Consider the following 14,848-nt stretch of genomic DNA (forward strand, 5'->3'; position numbering starts at 1 on the left):
TCCTCGCTAAATCTTTGTATTGTAGCACCGAATTCACGTCATCCCTTGCAGCACTTCGATATGTGAAACATGTTTATGGTTAGATTAGATCTGATCTAAATATTCGTGTTAGAAAACTCTTATGTTCCTTTTATACTCGCATGATTCAGTGGTAAGCACCATGTTGGGCAGTTACATACAGTGTTAGGAAAATCAGCACGACAAATATTCTTCCTCAACTCATACTTTAATTTTTTCCTGCATAATATTGGCCAAATAAAGTTATTTAAATATCAATTGGTCAAAATATTGGGTGTTTGCCTATACCCTTTTTGAATTTTGTGTAAAAAAAAACACAATAATGTCTTGAAAGCTTTCTAATATTTTATCAATTCACAAAATATCTATAAAAAAGGTTTCTGCTTGTATAATTATAATGTAGAATACGCGTATACGTCTATGTGTCTTTCACGCAAAATAGTACCGCAAGTAGTGAGAGCCTGTGGATTTTTCCACGGGCCACCGACTAGTTTTATATAAAATTTACAGTGAATTTAGAGGTTGTAGACATTTACTAACTTTTTTTGGCTTCACTTGAAAGTCCCTAAGATGAAAAATTAGACTTCCTTTAAAAAATAATTTTTGCTAGTAATTTGTTGTTTAATATTTAGCCGAATAGAAATTTCTCTAAAATATTTTCATAAAAATATACCTGGTATTTAAAACGTAAATATATACCTTCTACCTCCCATTCTTTTTTTCATTTTCTTTACCCGTGACTCGCTGGTGGTGGGATAAATTTTGGAGTTTGAAATTTTGGCATTTTAAAAGCAATTTTGTGGGTTTCTTTAAAACTATAAAGGGAAGATGATTTTTTAACAGAAGAAATCCTTCAGACAAGTTTTTTCTTCTTGCTAATAATGTAATAATATGGCAAGCATTACTAAAAGGGTAGTCAGAAAGTTTATAAGTTTATGAAAACTGAGATGAACCTATAAATTCCTTACTAAGACAGACTTGCTACTTCTGAGGCTCTCCCTCTTCCTTCTTGATTTGATCAATAGCGCTGTTATCATTTTCTTTAACCACGTCAAAATTATTTGGCGGAGCATCATTGTGACTAAGTACGAAGTGAGATTGTGCTTTCACTGATAATTCGCTAAATGTTAAAAAAAGATCTTACAGGAATTTGTCTACACAAACTAACGATTTTCTCTGCATTTTTTTTAATTTTTATTATTACTTTTGTATTAATAGGAAATCGATTTTCAGTGAACACCATACTTTGGAATACAAAAAACATCTATGGTCCTGAGAATATTGTGCAATCAAAAATTCTTCATTCGAATCGCCAAATCTTTTACTGGTTGTTTCTTAAATACTGGTTCTTATTTCGTTGTCGTAAAAAAAATCTTGTTTAAGTCTTATGTAAGCAATTTAAGTGTTTTCTTCAATATGTACAATTTTAATTTCTTTGATAATCATCCCTTCCGAAGTATACCGAATACTGTATTTTTTCACAGCAAGCATAACAATTCGCATGCATTTCAGCCCTTTCCTTATTACCTATTTTCCACCTCTGTTTGTTGGGTATTCTCAAGTATATGTAAAAGTAATGATTATGCTAGGCCTGTGTGTTTGTACAGAGCGATGTTGACATGCATCTTCCCATTTAAATATAGTCGTCGTAAAACATCCACGTTTTCTGTACTCCAACTTTTAATAATGAGCAGGTCGCTTCTGGCATCATCAAAATATTAAAAATCATAGATTTTTCTTCCTGTCAAATGAATTTTTCCACAGGGCTTACAGCTAATAACTTACTTCCTGTACTTCCTGTTGTCTATTACAATGTTGTGGTTTGTTGAAGCCACATGCATAATTCAAAATGAATTCTTGCAATAATCAAACAAGAATATTGCTATCTTTTCTTGCTATAACGATTTAAGTTCAAAAATTACGAATAACACTCAGGCTATAGATGAACTCTGATTCTGTCATTCAAATGTTTCTTATAACTAAAGTATGCTTTCATTAAAATTACTGTGCATTAAAACTAAGCTTGAGTGTCTCTACACTCCCGTCCCAAGAGCTTTTTAAAACTTCAGACCCAACTGGGAACGAACGCGGTTCGTCATTATTATTGACTTTTTTATTCTTTCAAACAATTAGCTTACCCGTCATATGTTTGGTCTTGTGTATCCGGTGGACAACCAAAGCAAGGACAAAAGCATTTCGGAATTTTAAAGGCAAAGGGATAGTTCGCTCTGAAAAAAGGAAAAGATTTATAATAATACGTTGCCATGATGGTAATTGTAACTTGCATTTCATGTATACATATCTTAGTCATACACACATTAACTAGATCTTACAAAGCACCTGGCAGTTTTGTGTTTTATTAGTTGTAACAAGCTAGCTAGGTTAGGCAAACTAGTCTTGTAAGGCTCAACACATGAAAACATTAGGAAAAAGATTGAAATTCGTACCTGCTCTGTGTTTTAAAATTGCTCGGAGTTGTCGAACTTGATTCATCCATTGAGATCCTTTAACTTTACTAGCTCAGGTAATATCCCGTTCACTGATGATGATAGCCTACGTTCGTTTATTCACTTGCAGTTTGTAGCCTCCTCGTTCTCCTGTTTTTTCATTTAAGATTTTTTTTTTTGCAACTTGGATTATATAGAGATGTCAATAATACATATGGTCACGCTTAGGCAGCTTTACTTTGCGTGACTGCATAGCACACAGTTCTAAATATGGAAAACCATACGGCATTTATGACGTAACAAACGATGACGTCACACATTATAATACTTTTCGGACGTCTTATGCGTTACGTACTAGCTAAAAGCAGTGACTTTAACATCTGCATTTTATTTTACATCCTAAATGTGTTCGTTCGTTACAATGTCTATCCCTGTTTAGAAAATGAGAATTTTAAATTGTGATCAAACATTATTTACCCCACAGGGCGGTAGAAGGGCGCACATGAAAGAAAATACAAAAAATCATTTACAAGTAACATAACCAGAGTTGTATTGATCATAAGAAAAATAATAAAAACAGGATTTTCACTTTTGTCGATCTGTAACTTAAGACCCAGTAGTTACGCAATTGGCATTCTGTTTTCGTTGGTGCTCGTCAAAATCTCAATAACTACAAGTTTTGGATGAGTCATGCCACACAATCAGATATTACAGATCAAAAACCCTTGGGAGGGGCAATTAACCCCACCTCTGTAACATAAACGAATGCAAATTTATTTCAATACGTTCATAAGTTCCCATACTTTAAGTATTTACATCTTAGATAAACAAAAACAAAATATATTTAAAACAATTCCGAATTATTAGACTCAATTACAACGCAGAAAAAATATCATTTTAACGTTTTTAAATTGAGGTGTTAATTCCAACAAATGCCATAACTAGCAAATCCTATAATACAGACCATAAAATACACACCATGTAATGCACACCATAAAATACACTACAAGAATGCTATAAGTATAGCAAAAAAATTCTTTGCCGCAACAAATTAACAGTTCCAAAAAGCTGTAAAACTTTTTATGGATATGCCTGCTGTTCACTGCAAAACTAAATGTCCTACCCATAAAAACTTTATTTTTAGACGTGTTCATGCAAAATTATAAAATAAACCAATAAAAGAAGTATAACTTTAGTTGCCTATATTCTTATCTACCCAGCAAAACAACGTCCATTTAGTTAAATTATTCTTTTGTGAATGAGACGAACATCTAATAAATATTAACCTCAAAATCGTGCTTCCTTTAGTAAATCCAATACGCCAGTTCTTATACAACATAAAGACAACTGCCAGTATAACTAGTACGACGACACACGGGTGCGACCGTCAGACAACTGTTTTCTTTGTTTAAAAAGGCTAAGTTAATATATCAAATCAAAAGCAACCTACGCGCGTGGTTGGACCTGCTTTACTGTGCCACATTGGCCGATACAAACTAGCCACCGTCGAGAACTGGTGACCACGTAACAACTGATTAAAAATAGTCATTTCAAGCATGCATATTCGAGTTAGTGAATGATCTCCCCCATCCAAATAATACCTTTGTTTTTGCCTCGCGAAAACAATAGATAAAATGGCACCGAAGCTGCACACCCAAAGTTCAACTCCGTGCGAAAAAACCCCGAATAATATCAGGAAAATATCGCGCCCTAACCGATTAATGACGGACCCCCCTTAGGTATTTTTAACAAATAAACATTTGCTTCCAACATAACAACAGAGATTCAGACTCGTAAATATACATGTTTATCACATTCCCGGCATAGAAGTAAATACTCTTTAGCTATACTCTAGTTTAACTCGAAAACATCTAACTTGAATTAAAATGTGCACACAAGTTTTACTAAAAAGAAGTTCTGTAGAATGAATCGACACTTTCATCAATCCCATATTGTACATCTAGCGTATATGGTAAACCAAAATCACGTCCATTAATGCTCTACAAGAAGGAGGAGCACGTCAACTCCATCTTTTTTCTTCCTACTTCTGTATTGTGCTCTAAAGCATCCAACGTACACGGTAAATCAGAATTATGTCCATAAAAGCTGTGAGGAGGAGGACTCATGTAAACTCCGTCGTCTTTTTCCTTACTTCCAGACAGCTTGCAATCCTTATTTGCAATACTTCCTTTAGAATTTCGTTTTTTTGTAATACCTGGAATCTCTCGACACTCGCTTGCACTGCTTTTTCGCCGATGACGCATAGATTCGACGAAGCTTTCTAAAAATGCTGACGATATGCTTCTTAGTCGAGCGCGCGGAGCGCAAATGCACATTGGCAAACGATATAACTCGATTCGGTAGTCTTTGCCCATGTACAGCAACGTCAACGGGTTGGATACGACTTGGGCATAAAATAAAGCCACCAAACTTAGCCAGGACATTTGCGAAGCATACGTTGATGGCACCAATCCAAAATCGTTGACGACATAGAAGATTTGCAATGGCAACGTCGTAAACGCAAACATGATGTACATTATCATCAATATATTATCCGTCCGTCGGCTATTCTTTTGACGTTTTAAGAAATCTTCTGACGACATGCAGCCAGATAAATGCTTGATACTAGCTGTTAAAGACTTGTGTATCTTAAAATATGCAAAACCTGATAACGTCATTGGGATGATGTACGTGAGGGTAAAAATTGTGAAACGGTACACCATTCTTCTTTGTCGTGACACCCAGATCAAGCCGCATACTAACTGACCTCCGCGGTGCATCAACTGGAATCTACCAAAAAGTCCCATTAATGTAGCAGACATTATCAGAAAAGCAACAATCCAGATGGCAATGATGATAAATTTCACGTGAATTACATTCAGAACTCTTCCACTCATGGCATTTTTAATAAAGATGAATCTTGCAGTACTCAGAGCTGTGTGAGTCAACACAGAAACTCCCGCAAAATGTTCAAGCACAGGATAAACAAGATATTGGCATGCTCTTTCCCCAAATGGCCAATTGATTAATGGCAATATGTTCGCTGTTGGTATGACTAGAAGAATAATTGCCATATCACTGACAGCAAGATTTAACACCAGCCAATTGGTTACGGTTTGCATTTTCTTACGATGTAATATGATTGTTATGAGAAAACTATTTCCAAGAAATCCTCCAACAAAAATAAAGGTGTGTATTGCAATCTGCAGCACTGTCTCATATGGTAACACAGGTTTGATATGGCTGATTGTAGTAGCTGTGAAATTAGGGCAAATTTTTGCACTGCAATTGGGTTCAACCATTTTCTAAACGATATTCTAAAACATAAAATATATTTGTAAAGTTGAAGATGTAACTTAACATTGACATACTAACACGACGACAAGACTAAATATAAATAAGTTCCATGCATTTATAATTATTACAGATGTTTACAAACAGAAAACAAGAATGTTTAGCGTGAAAATCATCGAAGACACTGTGAGAAAGATCCGATTAGAGAGTAGCCCTGCTAGAAAATTACCCAATGCATTAGTTCTGTTGCTTGAGATCCAAATACGAATAAGAAATCCTTTACTATGACGCCAAGCACAAAAGATCCATTTAGCTACAGATGCGGCAAAGGCGAAGAATTCGACACAGTTTTAATAACTATCATAAGTTTAGGCTAGTCATCAATCTTCAGTCATTGATCTTTCAACATTAAGAAGAAACTGGTACGACAAATCTGTGAATATAATAATTTTTGGACTTTATCCGCGTTAGTTAATCTTGCTTGAAGTGCTTCTTGTCTGTTTGTGACGCAAAAGACCTCAAGACGAAACACTGAAGTGTCTGTCAAGTAGCTAAATTTCTAATCCGTATTTAATTGTTTTTAATACTTCTTAAACGTGAGAAAATATATAAAATGATACGTGCCATTTTGTTTCATAACATACAAATACATTTTAGTATTTATTTAATTTATTTTGTTTCTCTCTTTTGTTTGTTTTGTTTTTATTTGGCAAATGTAAGATCACAATGACAATTACTGTGGTTTGTCTTTCCTTGTGGTAGTATATATAGGATTGAAAAATGGTGCGTTGCAAATTTTGAATAAAAAAATAGAGTCCCAAATTGGAAGGAAAGCCCCTTGTATTTTCTTAAAAAGGATTTAAAAATGTTTTAAAGAAGGCGAGCTATTAAAATGGCGGCTAACTTTAGACTTAAAGTGACAATTGACTTATACCTAAAGAGATTTTCTTTCCTCTTAGCTTCAAAAACAGTAGGACATCATTTCACAGTATAGGCTTTTATCTTTTCTAGAGAATGACGGTTGATAAGAGAGAAAAAAAACCCTAGGAACTAGGTTGTGCATACGTGTGAGCGCAATTTTCATGTAAGAGGAGAACTTTGTTAAAATAAAAAACAAACATGGAAAAGGTTGGCACTTGTAAAAGATAAAAGCTGATAAATTTCGTGCATTTTATATTTTTACATTTGACGAAACAGTGTAAAATTTTTTGTATGTAGCATAGATTGTTTGAATCAAAAACACAAACATTATTTTTTCTCAATAATGAACACTCTGCAAACTTGTCAGACTGTGCCATGTAAAAATTCTCCAAAAAATATCAACACGAAGAACCTTAACTTTGTCATCAATTAGTCACTACATGGCAGATTTTGATAGGGTTTATAGGGTTTAAGAGGAAGACTATACTCAAAATTTTAAAGGCGTTAACAAATCAATGTGTACGTTTAGGATAATAGAGGGTATAATACTGATGTCATAGACTACGATTTGTATTAAAGATGGCATTCTGCTGTTGTAGTAAGCAGGAAAAATTGGTAAAAATGCCCTCAAAATATCGTACTGGCCAAAATATAGCTGTTTTAATATCATACCAACATAAATTGTTCAACACGTGTGTATTTTTTAATTTTTGACGACAGTCACATGATAAAATAAAATTTGACCTACAAAGAGGCGAAACCAAGAAACACCAATTAGTTAGAATGACAATAAACAAACCCTTTCACGTTATACGGTCAAGTTCGCTTTGTAGCTTAACCTGTGACTACATTGTCTGTGCACAGTTTTATATGTAGAGCTCTGGAAAACCCGCGTGGGAGTTAAATGGCGTCAAATAAATGTTAAGCTGTTCTAAAGCTGCTAAAGGCAATAGAAACAATTTTTTTTAAAGGGTACTTTCATTATTTGTAAAATCTTATCTGAAATATAATTAAAGCATCGGGAAAAATTTGAGAAAACAAGCACTTAGTATAGTTCCGCACATGTTCCACGTAACAACCCTATATCCTAATTTCAACTTTGTGAAAAAAAGTTAAGAAACAAACTAATGTCGGAGTTAAGGGCTACGTGAAGGATTGGTTCACTTTGCTTATCTTTTATAATGCCCTTTATTACAGCTTAATCGCGGATGGAGTCATCAGTGGACGCAGGAGAAATAAACAGTGATCAAATTAGTATTGTGGTTACGATTTCGTAACCAAACTTAAATCTTAATGACATAAGATGGACAGGAAAGAGTTACTACACAATACCGAAAGCTTATTTTTACCTTATTTTTTTCGTCTTTGGGATTCTTCTTTACGTGAAAAGTGCCAAACATTTGAATCTTACATTCTAGCTTAATCTTTTGTTATGCAAACACACAGATAGCTTCACAACTTGAAACACTTTTACTTGATAGATTTTCTTACATAAAAAGTTTTGGCGTGATAGATAAACTAGTCAATATTGAATTTTCACAAACATCGTTACGTCGGTTCTTTTTGTAGATTGTAAGGCTATATTTACATTATGACAAATGTTTGCAATCTTAAAGTACTGATTACCACCACACATTACAATTTTAATTATAAACGTCAGTTTGACGTTTAGGGTACACTTGCCAATTTACGAGTCATTCCATAACATTTCATAACATAACAAAAACATATAATAAACTAATTTTTTTATTTACCATAAATAAAAAATTCTACAATACGATGGTAGATTAACAGGACACACAAACAAATAAAACAAAAATAAAAAACAGAAAAATATAAAAATAAAGAGATAGGAAGAACAGGGAAAGCAAGTTTGAAACTTTTTTTATCATAAAGAAAAATGTCTAAATATCTGTTTCTCTTCCATCGTCATGATCGAAACTTACTTTTCCCACAGTTGGGTCATAAAAATATAACAATGTCCCGTCATCGTAATAAGCTGTTATGGATTCTCTCGAAAGCTTTTTATCCATTTGAGTACTTTCCATGAAGTCCTTTGAATTTTCACATTCCGACAGACAATTAATTTCATTTCTACTTTGTATCTCCCCTTCCTCATGTGAAAATGTTTGATCAGTCGAACGATCTTCAGATGACATACTTTCCGAAGAATATACAGAGTAAATGCTTCCCTGTTCCCAATCAGAATCTTTTATTTCTGCAGCATCTTTTGCAGATACCTTAGTCCATTTCTTTTGATATTTCAAATTTTCACCTGTTTTACTCTCGACTAAAGAATCAATGCTTTCAATGTCATTCTCCACTTCACGTAACAGTTTTTGCATCAAATTGAGCGATGCTTTTTTTTGACTGCTGTTAATTTCATCACCAACACACTCATCATCAGTATCACTAACAGAACTATAAAGAAAAAACTGTTCATCTTTATCCATTCTTTTATTTTGGTTGTTGTTTTCAATATTGCTGGATGACGAGAGAGAACTATTTGAATAAAAAGTGTAATCCATACTTGAATTTACATTCTGTAAAGTATTCATGAAATCGTTTGAAGAACAGCACGAATAAGAAGCCTCCATTTCTTCACTTCTTGTTTCATCCTGAGGCGTATTGGTTGAACTTAAAGGCGTATTATTTGCGTTATCTTCAGAAAAGTCATCACCATCAACACTATGATTCACTTCTTCAAATGACCCACACGAGGATAAACTATTTTCATTATTCAGATTTGCATTGTCAAGTTTTTTATTGATCACTGGGGTTAAAATCATCTTCCCTCCATTCATAACGTATATACTTGGTTTGTCCGAACGTGTTCTATAGTCGTACTTTTGTGTAAACTCTGCATGAGTCATATGGCAGGCTGATACTTTGAAACCTCTTTTAAGCATATACGAAAAGCGACGCAGTTTTGGTCTTGGTATACAACAAGTAGCCATAAGATTGTATAATCCAAATCTAAAGTCTTCACTCATATAAAACAAGATGAATGGATTCGTAAAGACTTGAGTATAAAATAAAGCTAACAAAAGTAACCATGTAATATTTGTCCCATATGAGATAGGAATGACACCAAAATCATTGACGACGTAAAATAATTGTAACGGTAGTGTTGTTAATGCGAATACGCCATACATCGTCATCAATACACGATCTGTACGACGGCTTTTGCGTTGCCGACTTGATAGTGCATCGTACGACATGTGGCTATGTACTCTCTCCAAGCTATTAACGACAATATTGTGAATCCTATGGTATGCAAATCCTGTCATTGTCATGGGAACAGCATATGTTAATGTCACTATTAAAATGCGATATGTTACTCGTGATCGCTTTGAAGCCCAGAAAAGAATGCATTTGCTTTGCCCACCAATAGAAACAACGCGAAATTTTCCAAGGGGACCCATCAGTGTTGAAGACATAACAAGAAAAGATACAAGCCAAATAATAACGATTGCTATTCTGGCATGGTTTATACTCAATGTTTTCCCAGTCATTGAATTTCGTATGGCGATGTAGCGTGCAAGACTCAGGGCTGTATGTGTTAATACTGATACTCCTGCAAAATGTTCAAGAATTGGATATATCAAATATTGGCATGAAGTTTTATCAAAAGGCCAACTAATGAAGGGAAACAGGTTGGTAATTGGTAACGAAATAACAACAATAGCAATGTCAGATATTGCAATATTGAAAACAAACCAATTGGTGATAGTTTGCATTTTTTTGCGACATAGAATAGTTGATATCACAAAGCTGTTCCCAAATAATCCAATTAGAAAAATGAATGTATGCACAGCTATTTGCACAACTTTCTCATATGATATTACATTGTCACCAATTGGTGTTGTTGATGCAACAGCGGTGCAGTTGTAACAAGAGGAGTTGTTCATTTTATTGTAAACCAAGGATACAACTAAATGGAAAAAAGGTTACTTAAAGCTTAGTTTTCAAACTAACTTAATTTCTGCAACAAAAAGGACAACTTGAATATTTCCTGCTGTTGAATGTTCTACTAAGGAATTATATTTAAATTGGATTACCGATACTATTTCCTATATTACACCTATTCTACATTTACTACATTGTACAAATGTGTTTACTTTTGTACAGTGTAGTAAAAGTAGACTTAAGCCAACCACGAGACTACTTGCTTGTGTATTTTCTAATGCGTTGACAAAAACACACTAAGCCTTACCTTTTTTGCTTCCTTTCTTTGCTCTCAAGGTTGTTTCTCTCTGAAATTTGCTTTTGCGTTAAAACTAATTAAGTTAGTATGTTGTTTTTAAACGAGATCTAATTAAATATTTCAATATTCTATAACGTATGACATATTAAAATAACATTGACCTAAAAACCCATGGGTATTTTGGCAACAAATTTGCAAAGCATAGATAACAAAAACTGACAAGAGGTGACAGAACAGGTAAATGTTACTAATGTCCGTGACGTCAGTATAACATTATGTTAAATAAACTCTACAGTTAAAAACAGTTCAACTAGACAAAAAAGTTAAATGCGTCTTATGTGAGAGATAAATGTGTCACATCCAAGGGAATTAATATAATCGTGTTTGTAATTACTTGGGTGCTCTTCAACTACTTAACATAACAATCAATTGAAACATAATTTATCAGCAAAGTTTGCAATCGCTCATCTTTTAAATATATAGATCTTATTCTGCTTTGGTACGATTTTATGCGGTATTGAGGACGGCATATCTTAGAGGGTGAAACATATCGAAGGGAGGCATAAAAAATAAAGTAGAAAAGAAGTTGTAAAAACGATTTGCAAGACATCAAGAAAATTGTTGTCAAACTAGAAAAAAACAATAGACAAATATATTCCATTCATTGACGTGTCTACGCTTAACCATCCCATACAGCAATAGAATTATAACCCAATCCCGACTCAGGGAATAATTGTCCCCATCAAATTTTTGTAAAACATTTTAACGGATTATGATACGGTCCAGAAATTTTCTGCCTAGTTGTTTGACAATAAAAGTATATTTTCATCTTCAGCATTCCTTCGATTTATAATGACGTTGTCAAAATCTAAAAAAATGAGATATTTTTAATTTGGCTGAAAGACAATTTATTTCGATCGTTAAGTTAATTCACTCAACCTGACAAACTGTTTGTGTTGGTCATGCCTCTTTATAGGAACAAGATGAAATTATTCTTCCATTTATAACACGAAGCAAGCTTTTTTGTTTCTATGGACGTACGTTTTTGCTATCATTAGGTAGCAGTATCGAGTGCTGCAAAGCCGGGTTATTGTCATTAATATTTGCAGTAAACATTAACTGTCCGTGTAGTATAAGCAAGTTGATCATATAACGCACACCTATATTTGTGTGTCTTCATATAGGTATTTTGCTACTAAACATATATTTAGATTTCATGGCATGCTTATATAGTTACATCCTATATGCGATGCTTATAAATAGTTTTTCCTTGCAGAAACAACATAGCTTGCTAGACCGGGGGTTAAAATGTATTATTTTTAACCATTACGGCCTCATGTGGCTTCAACATAGATGAACATAAACCCCTGTTTTGCGATTTTTTGTTAATGTAGCTAGTAATTTTTAGGGTAACGCCACTCCTTAGGAGAGCAAATGCATGAGCCCTAAGAAAGTGACTGGTGATTTTTGTGCTGTGGACAGCCATGCTCAAGCATATTAATAGGATTTAACAGAATTCTAGAAAGTCGAAGGCCTTTACTGTATTAAAATGAAATTAAAAAATTAAAGAAATTAAAGAAATTAAAATTGTTTTTAACAAGTTTATTCTATTTTCATATTTTCATAACACACAAATTGGTAGAATATCACCCTCCATGGTTTTCAACAAATTGGTCTGACAAGGTCGAAGCTCTTTGAGTAAACCTAGCTTAGTAGACAAAATGTCAATCACCAATTAACCAATTGGTCTGCCAAAGTCGAGGCGGTTAGTAAGCTCTTAGAGTCAACCTAACTTAGTAGAAAAATGTTAGCGGCCAGTGTCACTCTTGTGGAGGGATCTCAAGCTCTGTCACCCGTACGTCATACTAGCTCCTAAGAAGTTATACCATGTGTTATAACGTAAAATTACACATAGTTCAAATGACTGTTGGAAAGAAAATATTGAAATTGAACTGTATTCAAGTCAATATATCAATGAAACACATTGAAGGTGTTATCAACGTAAATTCATATGGTTACAGGTTGTTGATCCTGCTATTGGTGATGATTCTATGGGGTGCAGGTATTCATGCGTGATTGGCTGTCGATTGGATCTGATTGGGTGTCGGTGCAGAGTTACGATTTATTTGGTTGTTTAAGTTATGGCGATATCTTCAGAAATTTGATGTGAGTGTTGGAGAATTGTTTTGTATATATACCTGTAAATTGTATATTGTTTGTTATATTTATATCTCAGTGTTCCCTGTCATGCAAACATGGCATTTGTGCATTTGTTTTGCAGTGAGTCAGCCATGTTTGTTTTGCTGTTCTGTCCTTTACTTTCCGCTGACCACCTGGGCTCTAGTCAAGACTCTCCTTTAGCTGTAGGATGGAGAGTCCAGGTATGGTCAGTGGGTGTGCTAGCTTGTATCAGTAGGCAAGAGACATGTAACAAGTGAGGAGCTATATAATATATTCAACAACATACACAAGTATGTTGTTGAATATATTATATACTGTTAAATACTGTTCAAAGCCCATTCATCCTAAAGTGCTGCACTTAGGATATATTGTATTTTGGTGCATATGAGATAAAGGTGTTGTAGAGTCATCTAAAATCTCAGCGGTTGAAAATGGCTTCCTTGTTTATACTAGTTTTTGCGCGAACTAAATTTCGTACATTTGCTCTCGTGCGGGAAGCTTAGTACAGAAATTACACGCATCATATTTTGCGAGAAAATTAATACGAACAAAATAGTTTTCTTTTGTTGCCCGAAAACTTATACGAATAAGGTATGTTCAGCCTATGATATGTGTTTAACGTAATTTAATATTTTGTGTGCTCGCGACAAATTTGCTTTTTGGCACTTCTCAGTTTTTTCTCAAATGTGGCAACCTCCTTCATGAGGAAAAATGTATACAATTATATAAAATGGCTTTCGTACCATTAGATGAATCTATTTTTATTGTTTCATTGGTACATATAAGAGTACCAGTTATTAGCATTTGATTCTTTTAAGTTCTGTAACCAAATAACTTTTCAGTCCTAAACTGATCTGGGTCTCAGAAAGGGTGCTTTCTCAAGGCCGTTTGTTTTGCTTTCTTTTTTAATTTTTGCTGTGTCTTAGACAGGATGTGACGTTGAACAAAGAATCACTTGTTGAAACTTTCATACATTTTTAAAGCGTTCCTAGCCTCGTGTTTGTCCGTACTGCTCCAAACTTGGTAAAGATTTGATCTCTGTTCACAATATTTACGTCGTTATGGACTAACTGGTATTTGCTCGTACGTTCATTATTTTGCTTAGCTGAGCTCCAATGTTGCTTTACATTTTTTTGATTTTAGGTTAAAGCATTGTTAGGTCTTCTTTGCATGATAAAACATTGTAGGCAAGTATTAACAATAAAATAAGAGACATTTCAGACGTTAATAGCACCAATCTCGTTTCCAGGGCTTTTTCTCTCCCGATGAAATGTTCTTACTTAAAAACTACACATAAGGCGTTAAAGTCAGTATACTGGCCTTCTACATGTCATTTAGATGTTAAAGTGCACACAAGAACATTGCAGAACTCTGATACCCGTATTAAACCATCGGTTGTATCAGAAACTTTCCAAGATTTTGGTAGTAAGTTGTTCAATGAGCTTCCATCAAAACTAAAAAACGAAAACGTTTATTCCACCTTCTGCAAGAAAATTAAAGGCTACTTGTTAGATGTTGCAATGGCAAAATCCCTTGCGGAAAACTGATGTTTTATTTATTTATTCATTTATTTTTTTTCTTTGCATATTTGCTCCATTCCCGTGTGTCACTCAATTTCTTTTAATAACATTTTATCATTTACTTTATCTGTAATATATTTCTTGTTAATTTTTATTGGGATGAAGAGCCATTTTATTGTAAATGGATAAGCCCTGAAAATATATTTTACTTACGTACTTTACTTACTTACTTACTGACAGATCTGTCAACGCAACGCCGA

General features: G+C 34.0%; 2 protein-coding genes across 2 annotated transcripts; both read right to left on the reverse strand.

The window, feature by feature from the left end:
• Window positions 1-3,218: 3,218 nt before the first annotated feature.
• On the reverse strand, window positions 3,219-8,167 carry LOC130649256 (kappa-type opioid receptor-like). The gene is made up of 2 exons (XM_057455510.1): window positions 8,030-8,167; window positions 3,219-5,782 (listed from the first exon to the last, which is right to left on the reverse strand). The coding sequence occupies exon 2, from the start codon at window positions 5,765-5,767 to the stop codon at window positions 4,466-4,468; it is 1,302 nt and encodes a 433-aa protein (XP_057311493.1). The 5' UTR covers window positions 5,768-5,782; window positions 8,030-8,167; the 3' UTR covers window positions 3,219-4,465.
• A 155-nt stretch (window positions 8,168-8,322) lies between these two features.
• On the reverse strand, window positions 8,323-10,811 carry LOC130649255 (P2Y purinoceptor 4-like). The gene has a single exon (XM_057455509.1). The coding sequence runs from the start codon at window positions 10,589-10,591 to the stop codon at window positions 8,585-8,587; it is 2,007 nt and encodes a 668-aa protein (XP_057311492.1). The 5' UTR covers window positions 10,592-10,811; the 3' UTR covers window positions 8,323-8,584.
• Window positions 10,812-14,848: the final 4,037 nt, after the last annotated feature.

This window comes from Hydractinia symbiolongicarpus, chromosome 7 (genome assembly GCF_029227915.1).
Source record: "Hydractinia symbiolongicarpus strain clone_291-10 chromosome 7, HSymV2.1, whole genome shotgun sequence".
Classification (NCBI taxonomy): Eukaryota; Metazoa; Cnidaria; class Hydrozoa; order Anthoathecata; family Hydractiniidae; genus Hydractinia; species Hydractinia symbiolongicarpus.

Bases quoted from the DNA above. Each gene is read 5' to 3' on its own strand.
- LOC130649256 (XM_057455510.1), bottom strand. From the start codon at position 5,767: ATGGTTGAACCCAATTGCAGTGCAAAAATTTGCCCTAATTTCACAGCT.
- LOC130649255 (XM_057455509.1), bottom strand. From the start codon at position 10,591: ATGAACAACTCCTCTTGTTACAACTGCACCGCTGTTGCATCAACAACA.